The sequence below is a fragment of the Cladophialophora bantiana genome (genome assembly GCF_000835475.1).
Source record: "Cladophialophora bantiana CBS 173.52 unplaced genomic scaffold supercont1.6, whole genome shotgun sequence".
In the NCBI taxonomy this organism is placed as follows: Eukaryota; Fungi; Ascomycota; class Eurotiomycetes; order Chaetothyriales; family Herpotrichiellaceae; genus Cladophialophora; species Cladophialophora bantiana.
Window position 1 is genome coordinate 1,557,938 of NW_015971580.1, and position 24,474 is coordinate 1,582,411.

At 51.8% G+C, this 24,474-nt stretch overlaps 11 protein-coding genes and 1 non-coding gene across 12 annotated transcripts; 6 read left to right on the top strand and 6 right to left on the bottom strand.

Annotated features, from left to right (window-relative positions):
- Positions 1–13: 13 nt before the first annotated feature.
- Z519_04875 (uncharacterized protein) lies at positions 14–1,693 on the top strand (the record flags this gene model as incomplete). Its single annotated transcript, XM_016762619.1, has 1 exon — positions 14–1,693. One exon carries the CDS (start codon positions 14–16, stop codon positions 1,691–1,693), a length of 1,680 nt encoding a protein of 559 aa, XP_016621566.1.
- Positions 1,694–1,927: 234 nt separating this feature from the next.
- Z519_04876 (urease accessory protein UreG) lies at positions 1,928–2,785 on the bottom strand (the record flags this gene model as incomplete). The annotated part of the gene is made up of 1 exon (XM_016762620.1): positions 1,928–2,785. One exon carries the CDS (start codon positions 2,783–2,785, stop codon positions 1,928–1,930), a length of 858 nt encoding a protein of 285 aa, XP_016621567.1.
- Positions 2,786–3,883: 1,098 nt separating this feature from the next.
- Positions 3,884–4,639, bottom strand: Z519_04877 (uncharacterized protein; the record flags this gene model as incomplete). The annotated part of the gene is made up of 1 exon (XM_016762621.1): positions 3,884–4,639. The coding sequence occupies one exon, from the start codon at positions 4,637–4,639 to the stop codon at positions 3,884–3,886; it is 756 nt and encodes a 251-aa protein (XP_016621568.1).
- A 595-nt stretch (positions 4,640–5,234) lies between these two features.
- On the top strand, positions 5,235–7,291 carry Z519_04878 (uncharacterized protein; the record flags this gene model as incomplete). The annotated part of the gene is made up of 4 exons (XM_016762622.1): positions 5,235–5,453; positions 5,511–5,591; positions 5,646–5,912; positions 5,960–7,291. The coding sequence occupies 4 exons, from the start codon at positions 5,235–5,237 to the stop codon at positions 7,289–7,291; spliced, it is 1,899 nt and encodes a 632-aa protein (XP_016621569.1).
- A 2,037-nt stretch (positions 7,292–9,328) lies between these two features.
- Positions 9,329–10,356, top strand: Z519_04879 (trihydroxynaphthalene reductase; the record flags this gene model as incomplete). Its single annotated transcript, XM_016762623.1, has 2 exons — positions 9,329–9,437; positions 9,620–10,356. 2 exons carry the CDS (start codon positions 9,329–9,331, stop codon positions 10,354–10,356), a joined length of 846 nt encoding a protein of 281 aa, XP_016621570.1.
- A 773-nt stretch (positions 10,357–11,129) lies between these two features.
- Positions 11,130–13,085, bottom strand: Z519_04880 (uncharacterized protein; the record flags this gene model as incomplete). Its single annotated transcript, XM_016762624.1, has 1 exon — positions 11,130–13,085. The coding sequence occupies one exon, from the start codon at positions 13,083–13,085 to the stop codon at positions 11,130–11,132; it is 1,956 nt and encodes a 651-aa protein (XP_016621571.1).
- Positions 13,086–13,485: 400 nt separating this feature from the next.
- Positions 13,486–14,308, top strand: Z519_04881 (uncharacterized protein; the record flags this gene model as incomplete). Its single annotated transcript, XM_016762625.1, has 3 exons — positions 13,486–13,618; positions 13,686–14,155; positions 14,213–14,308. 3 exons carry the CDS (start codon positions 13,486–13,488, stop codon positions 14,306–14,308), a joined length of 699 nt encoding a protein of 232 aa, XP_016621572.1.
- Positions 14,309–14,418: 110 nt separating this feature from the next.
- On the bottom strand, positions 14,419–15,432 carry Z519_04882 (uncharacterized protein; the record flags this gene model as incomplete). Its single annotated transcript, XM_016762626.1, has 1 exon — positions 14,419–15,432. The coding sequence occupies one exon, from the start codon at positions 15,430–15,432 to the stop codon at positions 14,419–14,421; it is 1,014 nt and encodes a 337-aa protein (XP_016621573.1).
- Positions 15,433–16,414: 982 nt separating this feature from the next.
- Positions 16,415–16,530, top strand: Z519_04883. The gene has a single exon (XR_001677171.1). It is a non-coding gene; the product is annotated as a 5S ribosomal RNA (ribosomal RNA).
- A 2,355-nt stretch (positions 16,531–18,885) lies between these two features.
- Z519_04884 (uncharacterized protein) lies at positions 18,886–20,463 on the bottom strand (the record flags this gene model as incomplete). The annotated part of the gene is made up of 2 exons (XM_016762627.1): positions 18,886–19,355; positions 20,205–20,463. 2 exons carry the CDS (start codon positions 20,461–20,463, stop codon positions 18,886–18,888), a joined length of 729 nt encoding a protein of 242 aa, XP_016621574.1.
- A 190-nt stretch (positions 20,464–20,653) lies between these two features.
- Z519_04885 (uncharacterized protein) lies at positions 20,654–21,329 on the top strand (the record flags this gene model as incomplete). The annotated part of the gene is made up of 3 exons (XM_016762628.1): positions 20,654–20,746; positions 20,808–21,058; positions 21,113–21,329. The coding sequence occupies 3 exons, from the start codon at positions 20,654–20,656 to the stop codon at positions 21,327–21,329; spliced, it is 561 nt and encodes a 186-aa protein (XP_016621575.1).
- Positions 21,330–22,382: 1,053 nt separating this feature from the next.
- Z519_04886 (uncharacterized protein) lies at positions 22,383–23,632 on the bottom strand (the record flags this gene model as incomplete). The annotated part of the gene is made up of 4 exons (XM_016762629.1): positions 22,383–22,543; positions 22,593–22,967; positions 23,024–23,362; positions 23,413–23,632. 4 exons carry the CDS (start codon positions 23,630–23,632, stop codon positions 22,383–22,385), a joined length of 1,095 nt encoding a protein of 364 aa, XP_016621576.1.
- Between the last annotated feature and the right edge of the window lie 842 nt (positions 23,633–24,474).

Consider the following 24,474-nt stretch of genomic DNA (forward strand, 5'->3'; position numbering starts at 1 on the left):
TAGATTTTGAAAAATGGAGAGTCTCGTCGAGAATGGCGATGGCCAACTCAGCATCCACAACTTTCCGCCTCCTACCAAGCGGAAACCTATGAGCGCCGCAACCTTGACTGCCGAAGACAAGGAAAACCAGAAGCGAGTGGCCGACGCACGCAGAAAATATGGCCGAGGGCGTCCTGTCCGGATCAACGAGGTCAAGGACAAGAAGCTACGTGCAAACCTGAAAAGAATCGAGAGCAAATATCGAACCGCAGTCTTGAACGCCAAAGATGCAGAAATTCTGTACGAGAACGAGGAGGGGTTTCTACAACCAGAGACCGAACTCGAGAAGACATACAAGGTCCGGCAAGATGAAATACTGGAGGCAGTCGGTATTCAGCAGGCGAACAAGTCAATTGAATTCAAGCTTGACTTGGGGCCATATGTGTCCGACTACACGAGGAACGGGCGCAGTTTGCTCCTCGCGGGAAGAAAAGGTCATATTGCCACTTGCGAATGGCGCGCAGGCAAGCCAGGATGCGAGTTACACTTGAACGAGACAGTAAGAGATGCCAAATGGTTGCACAACGATCAATATTTCGCAGTGGCGCAGAAAAAACACACTTACATCTACGATCACGCTGGAGTCGAGATCCACTGCCTCAGAAAATACGTTGAAACTACGCATCTCGAATTCTTGCCGTATCATTTCCTCCTTGCCGGCATCGAGAATAGCGGCTTTCTTCGATATACCGACACCTCGACTGGTCAGGTGGTGGCTGAGCACCCGACCCGAAAAGGACCGCCGACCGCGCTCGCTCAAAATCCATACAATGCCATACTCCATGTTGGCCATCAGAACGGAACGGTCTCACTGTGGTCGCCTAATTCCACAACGCCATTGGTCAAAATCCAATCAAACGCCGGGCCTGTACGGTCAATAGCAATCGACCGCTCAGGCAATTACATGCTGTGTGGCGGACAGGACCTGCGCCTGAAGCTCTGGGACATCCGGGCCTGGAAGGAGATTCACTCTTATACAACACGACAGCCAGCTTCTTCGATAGACATATCGGACCGCGGCCTTGCAGCTGTAGCAAGTGGTACAGGAGTGACGATATGGAAAGACCTCCTCACCACTTCCCCATCGAGCGGACCTCGAAAAGTCCAATCACCCTACTTGAACTGGGGCAATGATGGCCGCCGCGTCGAGCGTGCTCGGTTCTGTCCATTTGACGACATTCTTGGTATCTCGCACTCGGAGGGGTTCAGCAGCATCATTGTCCCCGGCGCGGGCGAACCCAATTACGACGCCCTCGAAGCCAATCCATATGAAACGCGCAAACAGCGACAAGAAGCCGAAGTCAAATCTCTGCTCACGAAACTCCAGCCTGAGACCATCGCGCTCGACCCCAATTTCATTGGCACGCTGGATACACGCAGCGCGGAGCAACGCAGGCGCGAAAAGGACCTAGACACGCCCGCGGAGGATCCACTGGCGAAATTAAAGGCCAGAGAGAAGAACCGGGGCAGGGGGAAGAACAGTGCCCTGAGGAGGCATCTGCGGAAGAAGGGCGGCAAGAATATCATTGACGAGAAGCGGCTGAGGCTGGAGGAGATGAAGAAGCAGAGGGCCGAGAGGGAGAAGGAGAGGTTGAAGCGGGATAAACTCGAGCTGGGTCCGGCTCTGGCGAGGTTCGCCAGGAAAGGGGCTTAGGCCGATGGGATCATCTTTGAAAATCCCATATACGGTGATCAAATTGCAGATATATGGTCCACGAGATGTGTACTCCAAATTTCCGCTTGTTCACCACTGTACCGCCCGGTGAATGTAATGTCCACCTGCAATATGTTCCGTTTTACCTCCCGCCACAAAACTCCCGCCGCCACCGTGAGTGACCGACCCTGGTACCCGGACTATCCTTGAATCCTGCTCGCCCGTAATGCACGGCTACCTCGACCCGGCGAATACACTGGTATACCGATTGACAACAGGTTGCTCCCCGCTGCCCTTTGGGCCGCCCTTGGCCCACCGTTCTCGACTCAGCTGGTACCCGGTGGTGCTCTTCCAAGCAGACAGGATCATATCGACGGTCTCCCTGACGCCCACGCCGGTCTTGATCACGGCCCTCACAACCGGCCCCCCCTCGCGAATCTTATTAGCCTCTCTCTCCATCAGGTCTACATCCGCGTCCACGGCGGCCGCCAAGTCACACTTGTTGATCACGAGCAGGTCCGAGCCCGTGATGCCCGGGCCACCTTTGCGGGGCACTTTGTCGCCGCCGGCGACGTCGATAACGTAGATGATGAAATCTGCCAGTTCGCGCGAGTAGTTTGCTGCGAGATTGTCGCCGCCGCTCTCGATCAGTAATAGGTCGGTCTGGAATCTCGCGTGCAGGCCTTCCAGGGCGAGGAGATTGGCCGAGATGTCTTCTCGAACCGCGGCGTGCGGACATCCGCCTGTCTCGATCGCCACGATCCTCTCGGGCGTCAACGCGCCATGCTTCGTCAGGAACTCGGCGTCTTCTCTCGTAAATATGTCGTTTGTCACGGCAGCGATGTTGTAGTCTTTCCGGAGCGCCAGGCAGAGCTCGAGCATGAGTGCCGTCTTCCCAGAGCCGACGGGACCACCGATGCCGATTGTAAATGCGCGGTCGGAGAAGTCGCGGCCCTCGACGAGAGGCATTTCACGGTGTAGGTAAGACCCCGGCCCATCAAGGATTTCGTGCGTGTGGCCATGGGGTGCGCCGTTTGTGTGGTCGTGAGAGTGCGAGTGAGAAAGGCCGCCGTCGTGGGAGTGGCTGGCCATGTTTGAGGATGAGGAAGGGAGGTGGGAGAAGACCCTGGCTGTTCTAGCAGATAGCCAGAATGGTCCTTGGGTTCGGAAGGGATTTATATGGTTTTCGATCAGGTATCGAAACTCGGGGGAGCGGACGGACAAGCGGGAGCACTGGTGTCGATGGCAGATAGACTCTTCTGGGGTATTGCACTTGCTGGGGATCAATGAGCTCGGTGGGCTTCCATGCTTGAGGTAGGGCGGTTTATATCATCGTGCTGGGTGATTTGCGTGCAATATAGTTGACGTAGGAACAAAGAGTACTAGGTGCTTCTGTCCTTAGTGAATAACAGACAAATTGTGAGAGGGGCAGTCAACTTCCCAAAAAAACAGTCACGTACCCCGCACAAAGGCCCATAGGCTACCAACTAAGCAGGCTCAAAATGCCATCATTTTGACAAGTGAATCCAGATGATTTGTGATACAGAGTGGACAGGAGTCAGGTGCTCAATAAGAAAGACCTTTTCGGCCACCGAAGCAACCCTGGGACGAAGCATCATACCATGGCAATCGTACACATCGTTCTCTTCAAGCTAAAGTCTTCGTTGACCGACGCAGAAAGAAAAGAGGTTTGACCCGACGACAGAAGCAATAGTGACTCAAGGTTAACCAAAATAGTTCTGCGATGATATGCTGTCTCTGAGAGACACCTGTCTGCATCCAACATCCAATCAGCCATATATCGTTTCCTCATCTGGCGGAGTAGACAACAGTCCCGAAGGAGCTCAGGTTCGTCCGATGCCATGATCCCCAGTTGGAGAGTATGGAATTGATCAAGCTGAAGGGAGGATTCACCCATGGTTTCGTCGTCGAGTTCGCATCAAAAGGGGACCGAGACTATTATGTTGCCAAGGATCCAGTCCATCAAGCATTCGTCAAGAAAAACGGCCCCAGGTTCGACGATGTTCGAGTAATTGATTATGAAAAAGGTGTATACTAGGGCCGCTAATGATTCCCGGTGCTGCTCTCTAAGGGATAGATATTGGCTGTACAAGTTCGTTTCTTCCATTGGCGTATTAGCCCTTTGTAAATACGTCCTGTTGAATCCGGCGCATTTGACACATGTGTCTATCATGAAACGCTGAATGACTCGCCACAGCCGCATTGCTCTGTGATGTTGGGATTCTTGAAAATAAATCTAGCACTCAGTTTGTCTTCCTGCCAGTCCATCTCACTGCCAATGATACTAAAGAGCGCTTTGCTGTCAATCAACACTTTAACTCCATCTTGCTCCACGACTTCGTCAAAAGCGGCAGGCTTATCCACATACTCCAGATGATACGCAAGACCCGAGCAGCCACGATTCTTGACACCGACTCTGATCATTTTGGGATCTGGCTGGTCTAGGAGTTCGCGTAGATGGACTAGTGCATTGGGTGTTATCGACATGGCGGCTTTCCGCGGCCGTAATTTGCTTCGCCGGGGTTTCGCTGATTTGGATTGCTCGGGCTGCGGCGTCTGCACCGGCTTTGACTTCTGTGCTACTCTTTCTGGTACACTTATACTTGCAGTTTCATCCAACTTGTTCTGCGGTGCCGCGTTTCCCTGGTCTTGTCTCGTGTCCTTCAGTTGTGGTTTGGGTCCAGCGATTGAGGTGTCGGGAATGCCGGTGTTTCTAGGAAGTAGAGGGAAGTCGGTGGGCAGAGTATGAGGCTGGTAAGAAGGCGTAGTGTATAACTCTCGCTTTGATGATTGTTGGCTGGCTATACTGGAGGAGAAGGTTCTGAAGGCATGATGAGGGCATGATCGGGCGGTCGAGACAATCGCCAGGGCACGAAAGAAGATAACCGATGACGACGTTGTCGGGACAAGATGTGTCGCCGACATTGCAGAGGTGTGTCAGCGGGTGTCCACTCTTTCAATAATGAGAGAAAGCTATAGCACAGATAGAGAGAATCCCAGAATTCAGGTCGAGGATGGAGGCGCAGTTTTAGGACAGAAGCAGAAAGTTCCGTCATTCTCTGAGTTTGTCAGCCGAGTTCGCTCTGGTGACCAGCCAATCGGCATTGATTGATTTCAATCACCACGTGACCGATAACGTGACATGAATAACGTGACACTGATAATCCATCTCCTTTTCTTTTTCTGATATGCTTTGTCTGTTAAGTGCCCAATGCAGATGTAGGTGAGAAATGAAGATCGGGGCTCCAAAAAGGTGCTAACTGTGAGTCTTTCATCCAAGAGAAAATACTTCCTGCATTTCTGCCACTGGCGTCCATACCCTTTGGGCCGAATCGCGATCACATTTACATGGCTAAGCCTCGTCAGCGTCGCCGTTTGTTCAGCTTTTCATCCATCATACACGAGCCGCATTGCGTTCACAGCCTCCAGTCATTCCCTTTCCAGCCATAATACGGTCACTGCCTTGATTCAGGAGTATGAACTCAGATTGCGGTCCCAGTTCTGAACGTCTGCTATCGTCATGGAGATGCCCCTGACCCAGCAATCGAGGCCTGATTCCTTTGAACCTAAAATCATCCAGCTTTATCTTCACCTCTTCAACGTCCTTGCAAACGAGGATGCTGATGAATCGGTCCCTTCTGAAGGGTTTTGGCGGGAGTTCTTCCTGCTCAAGCCTGACAAGCAAGGGCTCTATGACATTCTCGAGCCCATGACTGCTTTTGATTTGGTCCATATGCAAGTATAGTCAGCTCTCACGCTGGCATTCGCTCATTTCTCACACCTAACGGATAAACAGGCTCAGATGCGACTATTCTTCAAGCGTGCCATCGCCGAAGCAGGCTCAGGAGCTTTCCCGCAGAACGAAAACGCCTTCGACGTACGTTGCTCCCTGTATTTTTCTCCTCAAAGGGTTGAATTTGACCTCTTGAAGAATCTGACAGCCTTCTTATGCGCTGTCTTTACCAAAAAGTACACCAATCCTAATACCGACGTCATCGAAGTACTTGCTGGGCTGGACACCATTGACAGATTGATGTCAGACCTCGTCCATACCCTCGAATCAATTATCCGACAGGCGGGCAAAGACTCTTTGCGAAGCAAATCTCTTGATACCGTCCTCGCCCTGGTTGCTGGCGGGTTCCACACAAGTCTTGTCACTTATTTCATGCACCGTGATCTGTTCTCGGCGTTGATGAAGGTAAGCACGTACCGTGGGAGCGAGAGTCTCGCTCATTCGGAATCCAGTATGTCCATGACACTCCCGAACTTCCCACCACCAGCCTCAAGGCGTTCATCGTTATCGGCATACTGTCCAGTTACAACAAATTTGAGGCTCAGAATGTGTACCAGAACCGGCTGGAGGATTTCGTCAACGAGGAAACAATTCGACTTTTGGTTCGCAATTTCGCCAATGCATGTGTAATTATACGTGACCAATACGTCTCTGTTCAGGATGACTATCCTGCACCATGGAGTTTGAACTCGACACTTGTTATGGTCGGACTTCGGTCATTGTCAACTGACGCAAAGAAACCAGCGCCTCCATCGGAGGAGGAAGCAAAGGCTTTGCTTCTTTCCCTGCCTGGGGAGGATGCCTCTTGTATCCTTTCGCTGTACTCTTTCACCCAAGCAAACAAGTTATTTGCTGCCAATCTCTTGAATCTGCCAACCGAGAAAGATAAGGAGGCGCCATTTTCTGCTTTCCTGTCCATGACCTCATATATCTCGCATCATGCCTACCGTGGGCCGCGACAATCGACATATGCCGTCTTGTGTCTGCTCTCCATCAGGATAATTGTCGAAGATGCGGTGTTGGCCAAAGGAATTTGCTCGGCGGATTCTAAAGCCTTGTTTCGACTATGCCGTCAAAGGCCACCTCATCTTCCTTTGGTCACATCTGCAAGGATCCCTGCAGCAGCCATTTTGGACATATGCACAGACATCCTTAGCCACAACTTGAGAAAGAGGCTGGATGTCCGCCTGTACGGCCTTGCATTGGGCATTATCTTACGTATAGTGACACACCTCGAACAGACCAAGACGCGGCTTCAGCACAATTGGGCATACATATGGGGCTCGCTCTTGTCATTGATGCGGTTTCTGACGCAGTATGCCAGCGACCTCAAACATGTCAGGGATATTCGGCAAGACGTGTGTGCGACGCTCGCAAGTCTAGCTGCGTTTTGTTTGTCGAAGGGTGACGGGTTCCTGCCAGATCCATCCAGTTTTGACGACTTTTTCTACAAGCTCATCGAGGCAAACGATGTTTTACACAGGTTCAAGCAAGCGTATTGCGACGGAAGTTCACAATCCGATACCCTGGAGCGATCGGTTGAGGCGCTGATTAGCGTTTCCTCTCATTACCATGAACTGTTGAAAGTACAACACGGCAAAAAGACACATCAGTCGCCGGCAGCGATTCAGAAAGTTATCAAGGAAGGTTATGAAACGTTGAACTTGGAGGTCGATGAAGGGTTTGGGCGGTGGGAGAAGTGGCGCGAGAGCAATTGGAAAGCCGAAGTGAAAAAGATGATCAGAGTCGCGGTCGAGGATTCCAGAATGCTCTCGCTAAGGTGATAATTGGATACAGTGACGGATGGCAGCTCGAATATCAAACCGCGTTGGGGAGGAGCCAGCAATGATAACATAAGCGCTCAACGCAAAGGAGAGGTCGAACACTGGCGCCCTAATCACGTGGATGGCACGTGGGATGCCCCTTTAAAGTTCCACTAGTGTGTTTATTTTAGCGCCGGAGTTCAACAACTCCGCTTTCGGAACCCCTTTTTCTTCCTTCACACCGGCGTCCGCCACGAGGCTCCAGGCACACCAACAGACTAAGATGGACTCGCTAGGTACCAAGGCAATGCTGAACGTCGCGGCGGACTTTGCGTGGAAATCTGGAAAAAGGGGCCCCTGTATGTGCGCGCACATCCGGACCAAGCAAGCAACGCACATCGCTCATGGCACGGCGCGCGAAAAAAGGGCGACGGTACGGTATGCGTACGCGGATGAAGGCCGAGGAGGAGAACTATTGTTGTTCTACCAGTACATATGTGTGTGTGTGGGAGTAGGTTTTTCGTGCAGACCGGGGGAGAACAATAACATTTATTTTTATTTTTGTTTTTATTATTTTTAATTTTTAATTTTTGTTTCCAACGCGGATACCCTCCCTGGGCGGAGGTCCAGGTCCAGGTCCAGGCACTCCGTACTTCGTGCATAGATAGTACGTACGGTTTGTAGTTACTATGTATGTAGTGTTTACGCCTTCAACACCAGGGACCAGGCTGATAAGACCAAGAACGAAGCGGACCCCTTTAGCGGCAGGCGTACCGGGACTCTCATCTCGGGGTGACGAGGGCCTAGACCTGCTACTAGATGCTGAGAACGAGGGAAGAGAAATCTCCGAGCTTGTCTCTATCTCTACCTCCGTGTACTCGGTAGGGATGTAGGGATGGAAATGAAACCAAAGGAAAACACAAGACCACGCATCTACGAGTAAGTTCGCAAAGACTGCAATCTCAATGACTGAAGGACTTGTACGCAGTCGTATTCATGTACCAAATAACAACGTTTGGATGCGCGTTCGTGCAAACTAAACAAGGCGCAAAGATCGACGAATGTCCATTAGTGCTATCTCTCTTCTTGCCAAACGGGCCCTTCGGTGGTCCCCTGAATCGTGCAAAGCTGCCGACTCGCCAACAGCCACAGAACTAGACTTAGTCCGGGCCCGAGGCGTGGGAGGCCACCGAGGGGCGCACCATGCAACCGGAGAAGGCATTGTGGTCGGGAGCTTCGATTGAATGAGTCTCTGAATGCGGAACAAGGGCCTTTGGTAGTCACCAACCCCCCTTGTGCAAGAGCCAGAGTCCGGCAGAGTTCAACGGTGACGGAGAAGAGAAAGGAGAAAGTGAAGATGGAGGAAGAAGTGAAAGAGTGGAAGGGAGAGGGGAAGAAGAAGAAGGGCCCCCAATGACCCCATCAGTGAGTTGACAGTCAGTCAGGCTCTGGAACCCGGAAGCCGGGGGCGGTGAAAGATCTCATAGAGCCAGCCCAACACAGAAGGGCCACCTGGACACCAGGACACCTTTTCGGTACCCCCCTGTGGCTATGTGTTAGTGCCCAGAGCCCCTAGGCACCCTCTAGGAGACAGTACTTGGGTAGTTGGTGGTTAAATGCCCCTCTACCCACTCGTTCGAACCTGACAATCCCCGTGAGCCAGTGACAAGCGCCCCTCCGCGTTGGCCCCCTGGCAGACACTGAGGCCCTGAGCGTCACTCGTTAGTGGCCGCTAAGCCAACTAGGCCGATCGCCGCCCCCCACTCAGAGCATTAGCTGCGGCTGATGGACTGTTAAAAATAATATTCCCAATTGAACTTTTTGGTGGAGGAGGGACGGAGCGAACGAGCGAGGGGGGCACAAACAATCACCACCCCTTATCCTAACACCGTGACCTCTCAATAAAACTCACCTTTTTTTCCCTCGACTCGCTCCCTCCTTCTCTGAGTCTGTACATATCGCCTTCGTCCTCCCCTAGCATCTCTTGCACGCCTTTTGGATACTTCTCTCCTGCCCATTGAACAGTTCTTAGACGAACACACCCACACCGCTTCCACCATGTCTAAACGAAACTCGACCAGACTTGCCAATGGCTCTGCACCTGCCGTCGACCAGCCCGTCCCCAGCTACCTCCTCACTGGCAAAGTTGCCCTTGTGACAGGATCAGGTACGTCCAGAAAGAGGCGATCGAGTCCAGTTCCAAGACTGCGAGCAGCAGCCCTTTGAGAAAAAGATTCGGCGACCTGGCCCTTCACCGCCTCTCCCACCAAAGCCCGCATTTCCCCCAAAAAGATGAGAACGAAAGAAACAAAAGAAAGGAGAAAAGCTAACAGAATGATCACAATACAGGGCGAGGTATGGGGCGTGAGACTGCACTCGAACTCGCCCGCCGTGGCGCCGATGTTGTGGTCAATTATGCCAACTCCTCCAAAGCCGCCGACGAGCTTGTCGCTGAGATCAAGGCCCTCGGTCGCGACTCGATTGCCGTCCAGGCCAACGTTTCAGACGTCTCCCAGATCGTCGACATGTTCGCTCAGGCCAAGAAGCACTTCGGCAAGTTGGACATTGTGGTCTCGAACTCGGGCGTCGTTTCCTTCGGACACTTGAAGGACGTCACCGAAGAAGAGTTCGACCGTGTCTTCAACATCAACACCCGAGGCCAATTCTTCGTGGCTCGTGAGGCATACAAGAACCTCGAGGTCGGTGGCCGCATTATCTTGATGGGCTCCATCACCGGCCAGGCCAAGGGCGTACCCAAGCACACCGTCTACTCGGGCTCCAAGGGCGCCATCGAGACCTTTGTCCGCTGCATGGCCATCGACTGCGGTGACAAGAAGATCACCGTCAACGCCGTCGCCCCCGGCGGTATCAAGACTGACATGTACCACGCCGTCTGCCGAGAGTACATCCCCAACGGCATGAACTTGACCGATGATCAGGTGGACGAGTACGCCGCCACCTGGTCCCCCATGAACCGTGTCGGTATGCCCATCGATGTTGCCCGCGTCACTTGCTTCCTGGCCTCGCAGGATGGCGAATGGGTGAACGGCAAGATCATCGGCATTGACGGCGCCGCTTGCATGTAAGGCAAGAATGAAAAGACGGGAGGTTAAATCAAACCAGACATGACTCGAGGGTGGACAGGCAGCTGGAGGGAGAAGAACAGGTGGCAGAAGACAACAGACTTCCGCGAGGGGAGAAAGCGAGAGAGAGCAAACTGTGAGAGACAAATAGAGAGGGGGCTGGCTGACATATTTCTCGACCGGACGGATGATAATGATGGCCAAGGATCTATTTTTTTGTTGGGAAAGATAAAAGTGGTGTACACATCTCTCTGTCTTTGCAGTTGTTGGATACAGCCAGCCAGTTTACAATCAATCTACACCACCTCGTCCGGTGCCCTCTTCTCCTTTATCTCGGATCACAGCTTGGCGTGGGTTGACGGCAAGCCCTTGCTGCGCGAAACGGTGACGATGTTTGTTAATGCTGTTGATGTTGTCACTGCCATTGTGGGCATGCGAGTTCTTTCCGGGGCCTAGCTAGCTAAGCACACACACATAGACAGTGACGGCGGAATCTAGAAGCGCTCGATTTAACGCATTCTCCATTCGGAAACGAAAGAAGATAAAAGGGGAGAGAAAGGTCCTTTTTCTAGACTTGGATTTCGCGGGGAGAACCCATTCGTATTCTTTCATTCTACCATACCTAGGCAATCACTCAGTCCTGGTCTCGGCATGTGTTAGGCATGTATGTAGATAATGCCCCCTAACGCGAGAGCTGTTCTACATAGCAGTCTTCTTTCATTCGAGAGGTCTCTCGCCTCGCATGTGAATGCCCTCTTCTTCTATTCTACCTTTTCTCACTTTCCCCTCGCCTTGCCGATTAACCGCTCATCCAACGCATAGGGCTCTCCGTCTTCCGCCCCGAAGACGACGTCGTCCTGCAAATACACCAATATGCCGCGATTCCGTCTCTCGGCATCTTGCAATCGATACAACAACCGACCAAACGCGTCGGATTTGTGCGAGGTCTGCAGGAGGAGGTTATGCTCGGAACACCATTCCTCGACGAGAGATCTGAACGTCATCTCCTCCATCGCCTCGTTAAGGCCCGTCGTAGTAGATGCTGCCGTACGTTGTGTAGCGGGTGTGGTGGCCGAAGGGAGCAGCTTGGGTTTTCTCGACCCGAGCAGTGGTTTCCAATGTGCCCAAGATTCGGCGTCGACCTTGGATTTCACGAGGGATTTGAGTTCGGGGAAACGTTCAAGGTCAAGCGTGTCAGAAGAGACCAGGGTCCACCAGTCAAAGAGCCAGGTGTGCATATCCGGCGCCCTGCTAGACTTCTTGGTCCTGTCACCACCGACTGCGCCAGACTCGAGGGTCTTTGGGAATCGCTTGACGGCCTCGATTAATCGAGGAATAATGGTTTCATGCAGGATCTTGTAAATGAGGAAGGGAGGGAGGAGTGGTGTCCAGGCATCGATCAAATTATACGCCGGGTCTGGATCGTACACAGCCCAATCTTTGGACAACGCCGTACGGATGCGCGGGTACCAGTGCAACAGGAGCAACGACTCAAAATACGTCGTACGTTTGCGGTGGCGGGAGGACTTTGATTTTTCAATCTCGAGTAACTGATCGATCGACTTCAGAGAATCGACTAGATGAGTGGGTTCGGAAAGAGGATCCCATTCAACCATCTCGCGCCGGAAGGGTGTTTCGAGGCAGGAGGCGGTAAGTTCAGGGAGCGAAAGCTCCGAGATGTAATGAGAAGAGTGGGCTTGGATGCCCTGTAGGCGAGATATGGAGGACTTCCAGTCTCGAGATTCATTCGAGTCGTCCACAGCGACTCGTTCGAATGCGGAGATAATTTCGTTGTAGCGTTGGATCTCTTCTTCGTGCAATGTCAGCGCTGCGCCGAGCTGAATTTCTTCCTGCCCCAGATGGCTTTCTTGATCTTTTGTCGAGTCCCACGCATCGGCGAAAGCCTGCAGCTGAAGTCTTATGCGGGACATAGCTTTTGCAGCTTCGAGACCAGGGGATGGTGAGGCCTCTCTCGTAGGAGTTGAGAACCCTGATAAAGAGGTCACAGTTTTGGCTTCGGCGCCGGTTGCATCGACAATGATTTGCTTCATGGCCTCCGGGACGTGGAGGCCCCTCGATTCGATGGCCGCGACGGCATATTTGGCTTTGGGAGGTGCCTTGATACGCGGTGTGCTTGTGCCAGGAGTAGAGCCTTTGGAAGATGTCTTTTCCTTTCCTGCTTCTTGTCTTCTGCGAGGAGGTTCGGGTGTGCTGCTGCCTTGGCCCAGACCAGCCCGGCTTTGCAGCACTTTGGCCTGAATGGGTGCTGTTATCCCTTGCCCTGACTTTCCTAGACCTTGACCCTCAACATAGCCGTGTTTAGCCATCATTCGCGCCGCAAAGGAGTTTTTGTTCATTCGTCCGCCGGTCCCAAACGCTGAGGGGCCCATGCGAGGAGCTTTTTCTGATTTCCTCTGGGGAGACCTGTCCATCGGCGGAGTGCCACTTTCTGCCTTTGCTTCCTCGTCGTTGTATTCGCCGATGTTGAAGGAGCTTCGAAAGCCACCCATGCCTGCGCCCATGCCCATGGAGGGTCTTTCATCGTCAACGTCTTGTTCTTCGTCTTCATCTCCCTGCCCCTCTTCTTGACCTGTAGACCTGACGAACCCCAGCCCACGGTTCCGCAGAATCTTTGCCGTCTTCCGCCTTTTGTGCGGTCGCTCATCGTCAGATTCTTCGTCATCGTAGTCGCGGAGGTTGAAGGGTTGGTCGTCTTCCGAAGAATCGCTCATGTTGCCTGGACATCTGGTGGCGGAACGAAACTACACAGTGAAGGCTGTATATCGAGTTTCGCATCGGGCAAGAGAATCTCCACGTTTGTGATATCGCAGGCAGTGGCAGGTTCTGTGGCGTGGCACATGCAAAGGTTCGTGATCTGCGATGTGCCTGCGGAAAAGAACTCTGGGCAGCGTGAAGCCTACCTGGTGAGGCCACCAGGCCGAAATTCGCACGAGGATTTCCGGAATGGGCACAGTGATGTAATAATTTGTGCAGCTCCATCTCGCCGTCTCCAATTCAAATAAACATCGGCTACGGAGGGAACTCACCACCCAGCTCCTCCTCCCTTCTTACGAGTCTCATCTTGCTTTGTCCCGGTCAATTGGCTTCACTTTCCACAGTAATCATACCAGCATGGCTTCCCTGTTTCGATCTGTCGCCCGTCCCTCCACTCTCAGAGCTATTGCAGCCACCAATCCTGCTCGATGCCTGACCACCGCCGACAAAACATTTGTTCGGATGAAGGCTACTCTTCCTGACCTCGCATGTAAGTGAAAAGCTCAGAGCCTCAGCCCACCTCGGTCTTAAAAGCCAGAGACTGACCTCTTAACCAGACGATTATGGAGCCCTGGAGCCCGCCATATCCGGCAAGATCATGGAACTGCACCACAGCAAACATCACCAGACCTACGTGAACTCTTACAACGATGCTGCTGATAAGTACGCTGCTGCTGAAGCCAACGACGATATTGCTACAAAGATTGCTCTTCAGCCGCTGATCAACTTTCACGGCGGTGGCCACCTCAATCACTCCTTGTTCTGGGAGAACCTCGCACCCAAGAACGCAGGCGGCGGCGAGCCTCCTTCCGGCGAACTGGCAAAGGTGATTGATAGTACCTATGGAAGCTTGGAAGAGATGAAGAAGAAGTTCAACACTGCTTTGGCCGGCATCCAGGGTTCCGGTTGGGCTTGGCTGGTCAAGGATACCCAGACCGGGAACATCATGATCCAGACGTATGCGAATCAGGATCCCGTCGTCGGCCGATATAAGCCATTGCTAGGTGTCGACGCTTGGGAGCATGCTGTGAGAGAAACCCCCTACCGTCCCATGCCAGCTTCGATTTCGTTGACAATGAAATAGTACTACCTGCAATACCAGAACCGAAAGGCCGAGTACTTCAGCGCCATCTGGGATGTCATCAACTGGAAGGCTGCTGAGAAGAGGTTTTCCAGTTAAAAAGGTCGCAGAGGCGAAATATTGTACAGCACGAGCACGTAATTGAATGAGTCTTACAACCGATTAGCAGCGCGACTTCCAAGTCGATAGACTTCTCTGCTAATCATTGCTCAGCTCCTCTCCCAATTCCTCATGCCTTCTTTCAAATTACTGACAAATTCTGTGTCGATTGCATCTTCCTCAAACACCAAACACTTGGGATACTTCTGCCATTCGAGCCACGACTCTACTCGGACAGCCCCCTCGACTTTGGGCTCCAGAAGTCCGAGACCAACATCAATCGTTTCAAGGTCATGCTTGTAGTAGAAGACTGTTGCACCACACCTTACACAGAAAAAGCGACTCACCCCTGACGATGTGCTGTAGTAGCCTAGCCTTCCCTTATCGACTAGCAGAGACTCCAAATCCGGTTCCGCAACAATGACAGTCTTGGGCACCGTGGCCCAGCAGGTGATTTCAAACCCAGTCACGGTCCGACAAGAAGTACAGGCATCGAGGCTTGCTTCGAACTTCCCGGCCCCTGCATTGTGGCCGTTGGAAGGCTTCGAGATTTCCAATTTGACGTTCTGGCAGTGACATTGCACAATAAGCCGTTCACAATCGTCTTGATCATCGCCTCTGCGTCTCATGAGATCCCTGACAGCGTCGTCATTGACCATGTTACTCTGTCGTCCTTTCCAGTGCCTATCCATCCCCTCTAGTTTTCCCTGGTTGATCCAACCAACCGTGCCTCCATCCCCCTTGACATCCTCAACCCAGAGCTGCACTCGATTCAACTTCCCTTCCAGGTGCTTGGGGTCTTCAAAGTAGAGCACTCCTGTGCCCACTTCCCACTCTTCCGGGCCCTCTCCCCTGTCGACATTGACGACACTCGCGCCACACCGCTTGCAAAACCAGCGCTGGCACGTCGGCGAGGATTCGTACTTGACCAGATTCCCTCCATTGAGGACGCTCGGTGGCAAGTCGGTGGGGATCACGGCCCAGGTCGCAAACAGCTGGCCAGTGCAATGGCGGCACGAGTGGCAGTGACAGAGTGCAGATTTCAGCGGAAGCGAGTCAGAAGGGATTGAGAGGGAGAAGGACGTGAGCCGGCAATGGCACTCGACCTTGACCTTCAAGTCCATGTCTGTTCACCACCTGGTGTAGAATGCCGAATAATAATGAGCAGAGCAAATCGAATGTAGTTAATAACAAACTGAGAGACACATGGACAACGAACGACTATGCGACAGACATTCCGGGGGGGTTTATGGTTTATCGCACCTCCTCGATACCGTGTGACATGCATTGCATGACCTCCATTTTCAAAAGCTGGGGAATTCTGATTTCGTCACTGCCACGCATGGTGCGAGATGCAATGACTTGAAGGGCGCGACGGCGTTGGATTGGCGTGCGGGGATCCAGCGAGGCTGAGAAAGGAACCCGCCAGAAATGGTAATCCCGAAGCTGTCTGAGCAGTTCGACTACACAATGATAACGTTTTAGTGACTAGAGGAGAGCAGCGGGGACCGGTGCATGCACCGGATCAATATCGATTTCACCACTATGCTATCAAATTGATGGTGGAGAAAGGCTTCACAGGAGGAGAGTTCAAGGGAACACGTGGGTGATGCCAAGATTTTTTGGACTGAGCGGTGGCCAGTGCAGAAACAGCCCAGTTGCATTGTGTACAATATAACACTGTGTGTGGTAATGTCGCGCGAACCTGTCCTCCCGGAAACAATCATTTTAGCTAGGAGCCAATTGCCTCCAACAATGCCCTATTTTTGGGGGGTCCAAGCCCCAGGGGGACGGCAGTTAAACGAGAAAATTCCCCTTGGGTGCTCACGGGTGCGCTAAATAGCCAAAGGGAGATATATGGGAGGAGAATAAGACCTCCTTCGATAAGGCCGAGGAGGAAATGGCAGATGTAGCAGCTTATTTTCCCAGACAGTGCCGTCTTTTTCGTTCGCAAGTAACCTAGGCAGTATCTACCGAGTAGTTACTGTAGTATTTAGTTCTGGGAGTCCCCGAATAACCCCTGTCGTGCAAATCACACTACGAACCTATTTCATCAACTCATTAGTGACTCTATATATATTGTATCTCCTCAGTAACCTCCCGCAATCGACCATAGGACATGGAAAGCAGGGCTTCCCGTCCGCTCAGCCGTACTTAAGCCATGTGCCGGTCAGTTAGTACTAACGTGGGTGACCAGTTGGGAATCCTGACTGTTGATTGTTTTTTTTTTTTTGGCTTACCTTTCATAATGGTCTTTTCCAGGGTGTCGGTCACTCGAGCTGCGAGGCTGAACCGATAGCCCACTGAATGGTGAGATATTGAATGCAGCGGTAATCTTCTCTCTTAATTCTATTGCGCAGATCCTGCTCGACTTGCACCCATGCCATTCTTAATAAGCAGCAACTTTTCCCTACTCTCGGTGCCTAGGTTCTTGAATATGGGATGGTGCTGTTCTCAGCGCGAAAGACTTGCAAGACATCGAAGATCCACGGGTGATGGCGGTGGTGTCGATGTCGACGGCGGTTTTCAGCGGGTTCCGTGGCGCCTTATCAGGATCTCAATCATACCTTTTACAGCCGCGGGGAGAAATGCCAAAAGGTCTGGGCAACATGGCTCAGCGCGGCGCCAGAACTCTCGCCGCAATAGAGAGCAATTGTCGGTCTCTCCATTCGCAAGCTGGTATAAGCTTCCATGGGGCCAAGGATCAATGCCGTCGCTGGGCAGCCGGACCCTACATGACAATATTTTCCCAAGCCTCGACTTTTGTTACCAAAGCAACTTCTTCATCTTGCACGGGCAAGATTGCAAGCAATCCCACCGAGTTTCTCGACTCTTACCCTCAAGATTGAAAAGTCTAATCTTGAGGGAACTGCACTTTTGCAGTTACAGGGTGTGCGGGCTCTTTTACCATGTATAGACAGTTTGTGGAACCGACCTCCCCTTCATCACGATTTTCTATCGACAGCTGATGCATACGGAACGTTAAGATATTCACGAGACTACTCAAGGGTCAGGTCATCCTCTGAGGACAGAGAAATTTCACTCGATATAAAAGCTCTCCTCTTGTGTCAAGTCGCCGGAACGGCTCAAGGCCTCACCGCTCATGAGGTCTTCTACATATGCCACACCCACTAATCTGTAGCAGACCAGGTCCTTACGGAGAACGAAAGGAGTCGGAAAGCCTTTGCAGATGATGATCTTGTCGCCTTGTCTCGCCTCAGAAGATAGGAGAGCAAAGCGGCCTTGTTTCGTGATATACAACTGGCGGCCGCACATCAGGGCCGGCGAGACGGTTCTGAATAGGTCTCGCCGGCCACACCAATCTTCAGGTCGCTCAAGTAGTTCGCCACTGAATCATAATGAGCAGGGTTGAGTCTCAGCGGCGAAGGAGAGACTTAGTTTCCACCATCCTCTCCCCCCTCGAGGACGGCGTATTCAAACCCCAGGGCTCCGTATACGACAGGCGAGTTGCACTGCTCTGGCGTTGCACCTGTCAGTGCATGAGCAAAAGCGTCCTGGTATGCGGCAATGCAAGGGTGACGGATCCCAAACGGCTTCCCAGACAGGATCGAAATGTCGAAATACTTGCCGAAGGGCCTCAAGTGTCCGGTCGTTCCAATCCTTCAATAGCCGATTGCGTGTTGGTTCAACCTCCACTCTCCATGCTGTGCTGAACGGAGTTCCCATATCATGGGCGACTTCGTCCACCTGGCTACCTCGGAGTATCATGCATTTCCCATCGCTGCTAAACCTAATATCTGGCAGAGATCTGCCACCCGCACGATATAAAAATTCATGTTGACAGCAATCTGTGGTCGTTGTAGGCGCAGTATGGGCTCCGTCCTCCATGGAAACAGCCAAGGGTACTGGTGCGTGGTTGCCCCGGCGCCAGTTTGGGCACCAAGACGAAAAGTCTAGCCTTCGCCCTCCAAAGTTTGCAACGAGGGTCACGGCATCACAACCGCTTTCTTCAATCACATACCTCGTAAAGCGGCGTTGTACATCAGCTTCAGGTTCTGAATAACTGACAGCGAGTCTGGGATCTGACGATCGATCTTGCCCACAGATTCCCAACAGAGCATAATACCGATCGACCGGGTTGGTCATCTGATATCTCATCGAGACAGGGACGGCCGTGAGGAAGTTGATTTGTTCCCGGTCTTCATGCATCAAATGACGCCATGCATATATCCTGCCGTAGGTTTCAGAGGTGTTCTTTGTAGTCAACTTCTCTTCATCGCTGGTACCCTGGCCCTCGCCTGCGGTTTGCTTCCCCAAATCCAAGCGATACAGATATATCAATCAACTTCGCAAGGGTGCTGAGATTGTGGGCTAATCCCGATTGTCCTAGTGTCATGGAACCTTTCCTTGCCATGACAAATTCGTGGATAATCCACATGCAGCGGAACCAAGAACACGCCAGCAACTTCACCCATGCCGCCACTGTCGATCGTTTGGATCAAGTAGAGGCTTGCTTCGTTTCTCGGCGGTCATTATATCCATGGCATGTCTTATTGCCTTCACCATCTTGAGAGCGGTTTCTGTATATTCATCTTCCGGGCCGAGATCCGCCAACACTATAGGGCACCGCTGTAAATCTGCCCCATCATTTCCACCTGCTGTTCCTTCTCCCTGAGAAAAGCCCCCGATTCGGCGTTTTGGCTGATGCAGATCCCATCGGCCCAGACCGGAGTACCAAATTTCTGAACTTGACAAAGTGCGTGATGCAGATTGGCAGTTATCCGTAGCTGGCTTTGACCGCCTAAGGACTCTGAGTTGATAACAGCGACAGTCCGGGTGTCGTTGACATTGCCCCAGATATAGGAGATTGCAGTAAAACCCAGGAACTCGGGTAGCATGCGAAATGTGTACATGTTTACCCTTGACCTGAAGTGGCAGTCCTCGACCCAGTTCCTGGCAGTATCTCTAGCAAGCGACTCTGACCTGGTTCGAGTAACCTGTACTCGTAAGGCTTCACATTTGAGGCATGGGCCGTTGAAAACGAAGAGGAATTCGAGATTCTGCTTGAACGAACAGTCGTGGAGCTCTGAGCTTCGTTAGTAGTCATGGAGCCGCTTCCATCAAGTAGAGATTGATTAAAGCTCCTTGTGGTAGATGGAGGAATAGTGGCAACACCATTTGGCTGCGAGATCTGACTCGTTTCCACTGGGATGCTTCTGGATGCTATGTGTGGTGATTAGAATATGAATGGTCTGCTGGACGAAAGTCCTGGGAAGTAATCCACGAGGCGGCCTTACCTTCTCCTCGTGTCTTTGGTTGGGAGTACTGCTCGGAGCAGTCCAGAACATCCGCAACTGCTGCATCTTTAGGAGGCTTGTCCCCCCTTATCGTCGCCTTCCTCCTGCGCAGGCGACTCCCGGCCCATTTGCGGTTCGATGGCATTAAATCTCAGTCTGGGCGGTGGCCAGAGAGGTTTCCAATGAATTTTGGCGGCGCAAAAGTTGACAAGGGGTTTTATGGAAGTGTGGCCTGCTAATAGGCACGGATGGGAACGACATTCCCGATTTGTTATAAGAGGCAACCAACTTCTACGAACATGAGCCCCTGGAGGAGGGTTATCTGGGGACAAGGCTGAATAAGACTGGACAAGCGCCACGTACTTGGGATTCTAGCCAAAAGCCAACCCCTTATTTTAATGCCTTCATTTTTCCACGACACGAGGTACGAGACACATGGAAAATACTCCTCGGTCGGAAAAGCTCCTTTGCATACCGAGTACATCCCTCCTCTCCTAGACTGCTGGTAAGGCTGTCGCGTTGCGAAGGAGATTGCACTAGGCCACCTTGGCCGCCGCGAAGCCATTGTCTCGCTAGCAATGGCTTGGCGACGTTGTTGACTCCATTTCAGCCAAACACAGCCTGGCTCGCAACTCTACCCCTGTATTCGACCCAGTATGTATATGCATGTTTTGACGTCCAGAACATCGCGAAGGGCCGCCTCTTCAGGTCTCCAACGATGCCCTCCGCCACAGTTGGTAATAGCGCCTTGTACCCTTGTTTCATCAAGATTCCTCCATGCTCCAAAGATACCAGTCCAAACAGGCTGCCTCCTATTAAGCACGATGTCGAGACGAAGATATAGTTGTTCGTCCATGGCGACTCTGGCATTCGTGGATCATTCACCTCATCTTTCATTTTTGACAGCTCCTCGCGGATAAGAGCAAGGATGGCGATCTCTTGGTTGAGAATAACCTTCTTTCGATTTCGTGGAGAACTTTCTTAATCCCGTTCTCCGGAGCCACCACGCCGGGAGAAGAAAGAACCAGAGAGGGAGAGGCCTTCACGAAGAATACTTCTTCTCCGCGCCATCCAGGCTCTGAGTACTATGCTAGTTCTCATCCTTACCATTGTCAATTATGTCTCTACCGAGCACGAAGACAAATTGCAGAGAGGATGGTGGACCTATGTTCTGATCCTGGTATAAAGTTCACCTTACCAGATTCGACCCAGCTGATCTGACCTGTATGTCTCTTCTCTAGTCCGGATATACAGTCCCTTTCCTGCTCTATGTCGGCTTGGTAGAAGGCATCCTCCTGAAAATCACACGCCATTGCCACGGTCTCCTGATCATCCTGCGCATTGGTGCTGAAGCGGCGGCCTCTTTCTTCTGGTATTTTGGCTTCATCGGCCTCATCATGATGAGCTCGAATCTTGACACCGAAACGGACAAGACTCGTGATGGTGTATCAAGCGCCAATGGTTTTGCCACCTTCTGCGGCTTCGTCAACTGGTAAGTATCGCAAGTTCGACCCGGTCGCCACTGTGGCGCTAAATATACAAATAGGGCCTCATTTGGCTATCTGACATACATTTACTGGCAGGGGTGGAAGAACGCTCGTCGCAGTTATTCTCCCCCAATTCGTGATCCAACACCGCCGCCCACGACTGACGTTGAATCCCAGAAGGGGAGAACGAGGGAGACATTCGAAATTGCGGGTATGAAGCTCAAAGTTGTCCAACACCCCCATGAGCCGGCTCCTGTGCATCTAGGCCATGGCTAGATCCTAGCGCTCGAGTCGACGGCCCGGCTATCAGCTGAAAAGGGGATATTGTGCAGCGGTAAATGTATCTATCTTCAGTTAAGGCTGTCTGAGGATTGCTGCCAAGCTATCCAACGGACATGGATGAGTTGATGACCATTGCGAAAGGCTGCTCAACTGTGAAGCTGGAAAAGCTATCGAGGTTCGATATATGTTCTCTAACGGAACTGAAGGGTAACTTTCGTTTTGTTATGTGGCAGAGAAGCTTTTTAGATGGCACTCATGTACAGATCAAAGTGATGGAGAGTAATATGTACCACGCTCTAGGTAACTTCCGATAATAACGGTCCTTATATCCAGAATGAATGTGCTAAAGTGATCCGAAAACCCTTGAACTGTCGCACGGCGTGATAGGGGGGAGTGCGAAGCGTCGAAACTCGAAGTACCTGGACCAGATTTCATCATGCAGGGTGTTTCACCACGCCGGGATATGGTTTATTGAGAAGACGGTTCCCTGGTCGCTTTGGTCAGTTTTTGAATCTCTTTGGAGACCCCGACGCCCCCGTTCGCTTTTTTCTTCGTCCCAGCTTCGGGTAACCGCTCTGCAATTAACACGCCTTGTACGGCGCGACATAGAGAACGAGCTCAACTTTCCACTGATTCTTCCTCTCTAGTGATCTCTCTTCTTACAACGAGTCAAGCCATCGACGAGCCACCGACCTTCCCTCCGTCAAATCTTCCATCTCGTCGACCCTCCCCCCCCCAACTCGATCTGCAGTAACCCTCCCCCCGACTTTGACCGGCAGGGTTCCTGATTGCCCTTATTGCACCACGTGAGCACCTCGTTCCAGCGCGACTTTAGCCTACATATTGTCGTTGGGGCTCTGATCGCTTGGTGATTCTTATTCGCGGATTTTACGGCGAGACGTAGCTAGCGGGAAAGTTCCCGACTCGGCCAAAAAATCGAAAAGCATATTAATATATTTGATGTCGTTCGGGCTCGGGAGAGCATGACCAACTCAGATGGGCATTTCCAATGTCCTTTTATTGATCGTAATCCGCAATCTGCTAGATCTAATTGGTGTCTAGTTTCCCCAGTGCCGCTCTTCTTGATGTACTGTTGGGATCAAAGTAAGGCTTCTCCCCCAGACCAACTGCCCTGTTTCCAAAGCGGTCTCCTTCACCGCGATAGTCATAGGTAGCAGAGTGGAACACGCTACGGTTGTCCCAGATAGCTAGCTCCCTGTCAGAATTCGATTTCGCACGGTGTCCATGTTTACTCACCAATGTCATTTGGATTTTCCCACTTGAACCGGACCTGAAGATCATGGTTCTTGTACACGAGATCCAGAAACCAGTCGAGGAGGTTCTTGCTCTCCTGCTCGGTCAATCCGTTGATGTGGCGGACATGGCCGCCCACAGGGAAAATGCTCTTCCATCCCGTCACCGGGTTGGTTCGAACTACAGGATGAATGGCCTTCAGTTCGCCCCCGACATTTTCCGGCGACCCTCTTTCTTTGGTATAGAGCTGGAAGCCTCCTTTATCAGCAACTTCATTGAACGCTGGTTGAGCGAATGTAGCGGTCAACGTTTCGAGGAATTTCTGGTAGGGCTCGCTGATTCGATCATAAATCTCATAACCCGAAGCCCATAAAGTATCTGGTGTGTTGTAAGTAAGTAATCATCGCCATTTTCAAGGCAAAAGTACGACTAACCTCCACCAGTGCGAGGCAGTTGGGTAAGTCGAAGAGAAGTGTAATCCGCGGGGACTGGCTCAAATGCTATGTCGCTATGCCATTGCGCACTGCCCTGGATCTTCTTGCTCTGATCGTATGGCGTCTTTTTATAGAGTTTGTCATGTTGGACGGAACTGATAGTGCTGATCTCTGGATCACTGCCTCCCAGCTCTCTTTCAGAGTTCAAGATAGGATGAATATGGAGTTTCGAAGACTCAGGCTTTCCGGTCAGCTCACCGAGTCGCTGGATGAGCTGTTTCTGTATGTCGTTTGTGAGATTGTCTTGTTTCCGAAAGAAGACGACTCCGCGCTCAGATACTGACATGATAAGTATGACTTCACCCGAAGATAGGCCCGAATGGGCTTACTTTTAATTGCAAGATCGCGCAGAAGCTGGTCGGATTTTGGTGAATTCAACCACTCGACAAGATTCGCTTCAGGGAACTCCGTACCAATAACGGGAGTGAGATCAATGGATTTAAACTGGTCGAGAGAGCCAGACGATTTTAGAGGCTCCCTTCCGAACAAGGTCTTCTGTTTGATGTAGTCTTGTAGAGGAGTGTCCAACTCGATAGCGGAAGGCGCCATATTGATGTAGATCAAAGAAAACGCACTGTCGTCGATTCCTTTGGCTCTTGTAGTGAACTCTCGATTCTCAACGTCGGGCGCAGTACAGTTATATAGTCCTTTGCCATCAGCGTTAAACCTCGTCGAATACAGGCACGCTACAACTTGGCGATAGATGATGCCACAAGTGCATTGCTAGACGCGATGGTTGTCCTATCTGCTTAGTCGTCTTGATTCCGCAATCTGCGGGGTCTCTGGGCTCATCTCCATGGTAACTGCTGTCCCACGTAACCGCGGTGCTCACACCATTTCAAGCGGGAATGGCGCAAAATGGCAAGGCCTCACACATTGCTTTGTGCTTGAAAAGATTTTAACTGCTCGTATCGGTCCAGTCGAATCAACGCCGCTCGAAGATTTTGGGAGAAAACCAGGCCATAGTGTCATATGCGAGCTGGCTCCGCCTCAGCTTAAGTACGACATTATCGCAACAGACTCTTCTATCTCGGGGCAGTTATTGTAAACGTGACAAACTGTGCGGGTTGCGGCTTGTTGACATTGCGGTGCATCACGTGAGGCTTGGCTTCAACTACGTCTTGACATCTCATGTTTCTGTGTCATGTCTTTTCGCTTCTCCTGCACTCCTAACTTGATCTACGGGTCATTTCAGAATCTCTGGCATATTACACGAGCTAGCGACTGTGTTTCGCCATGCAGGGGGCAGTGAACCAGCACGCGAACTCCTCTCACCTCGCAATCGACTTCGTGGAAGACGACTTGGCGGGAATGATAAGGGCAATTGCCTTTGAACAGAGGACCAATAAGATAAGTCAAAGTTGTCGTCCTTTACAAAGGGCAGTACGAGA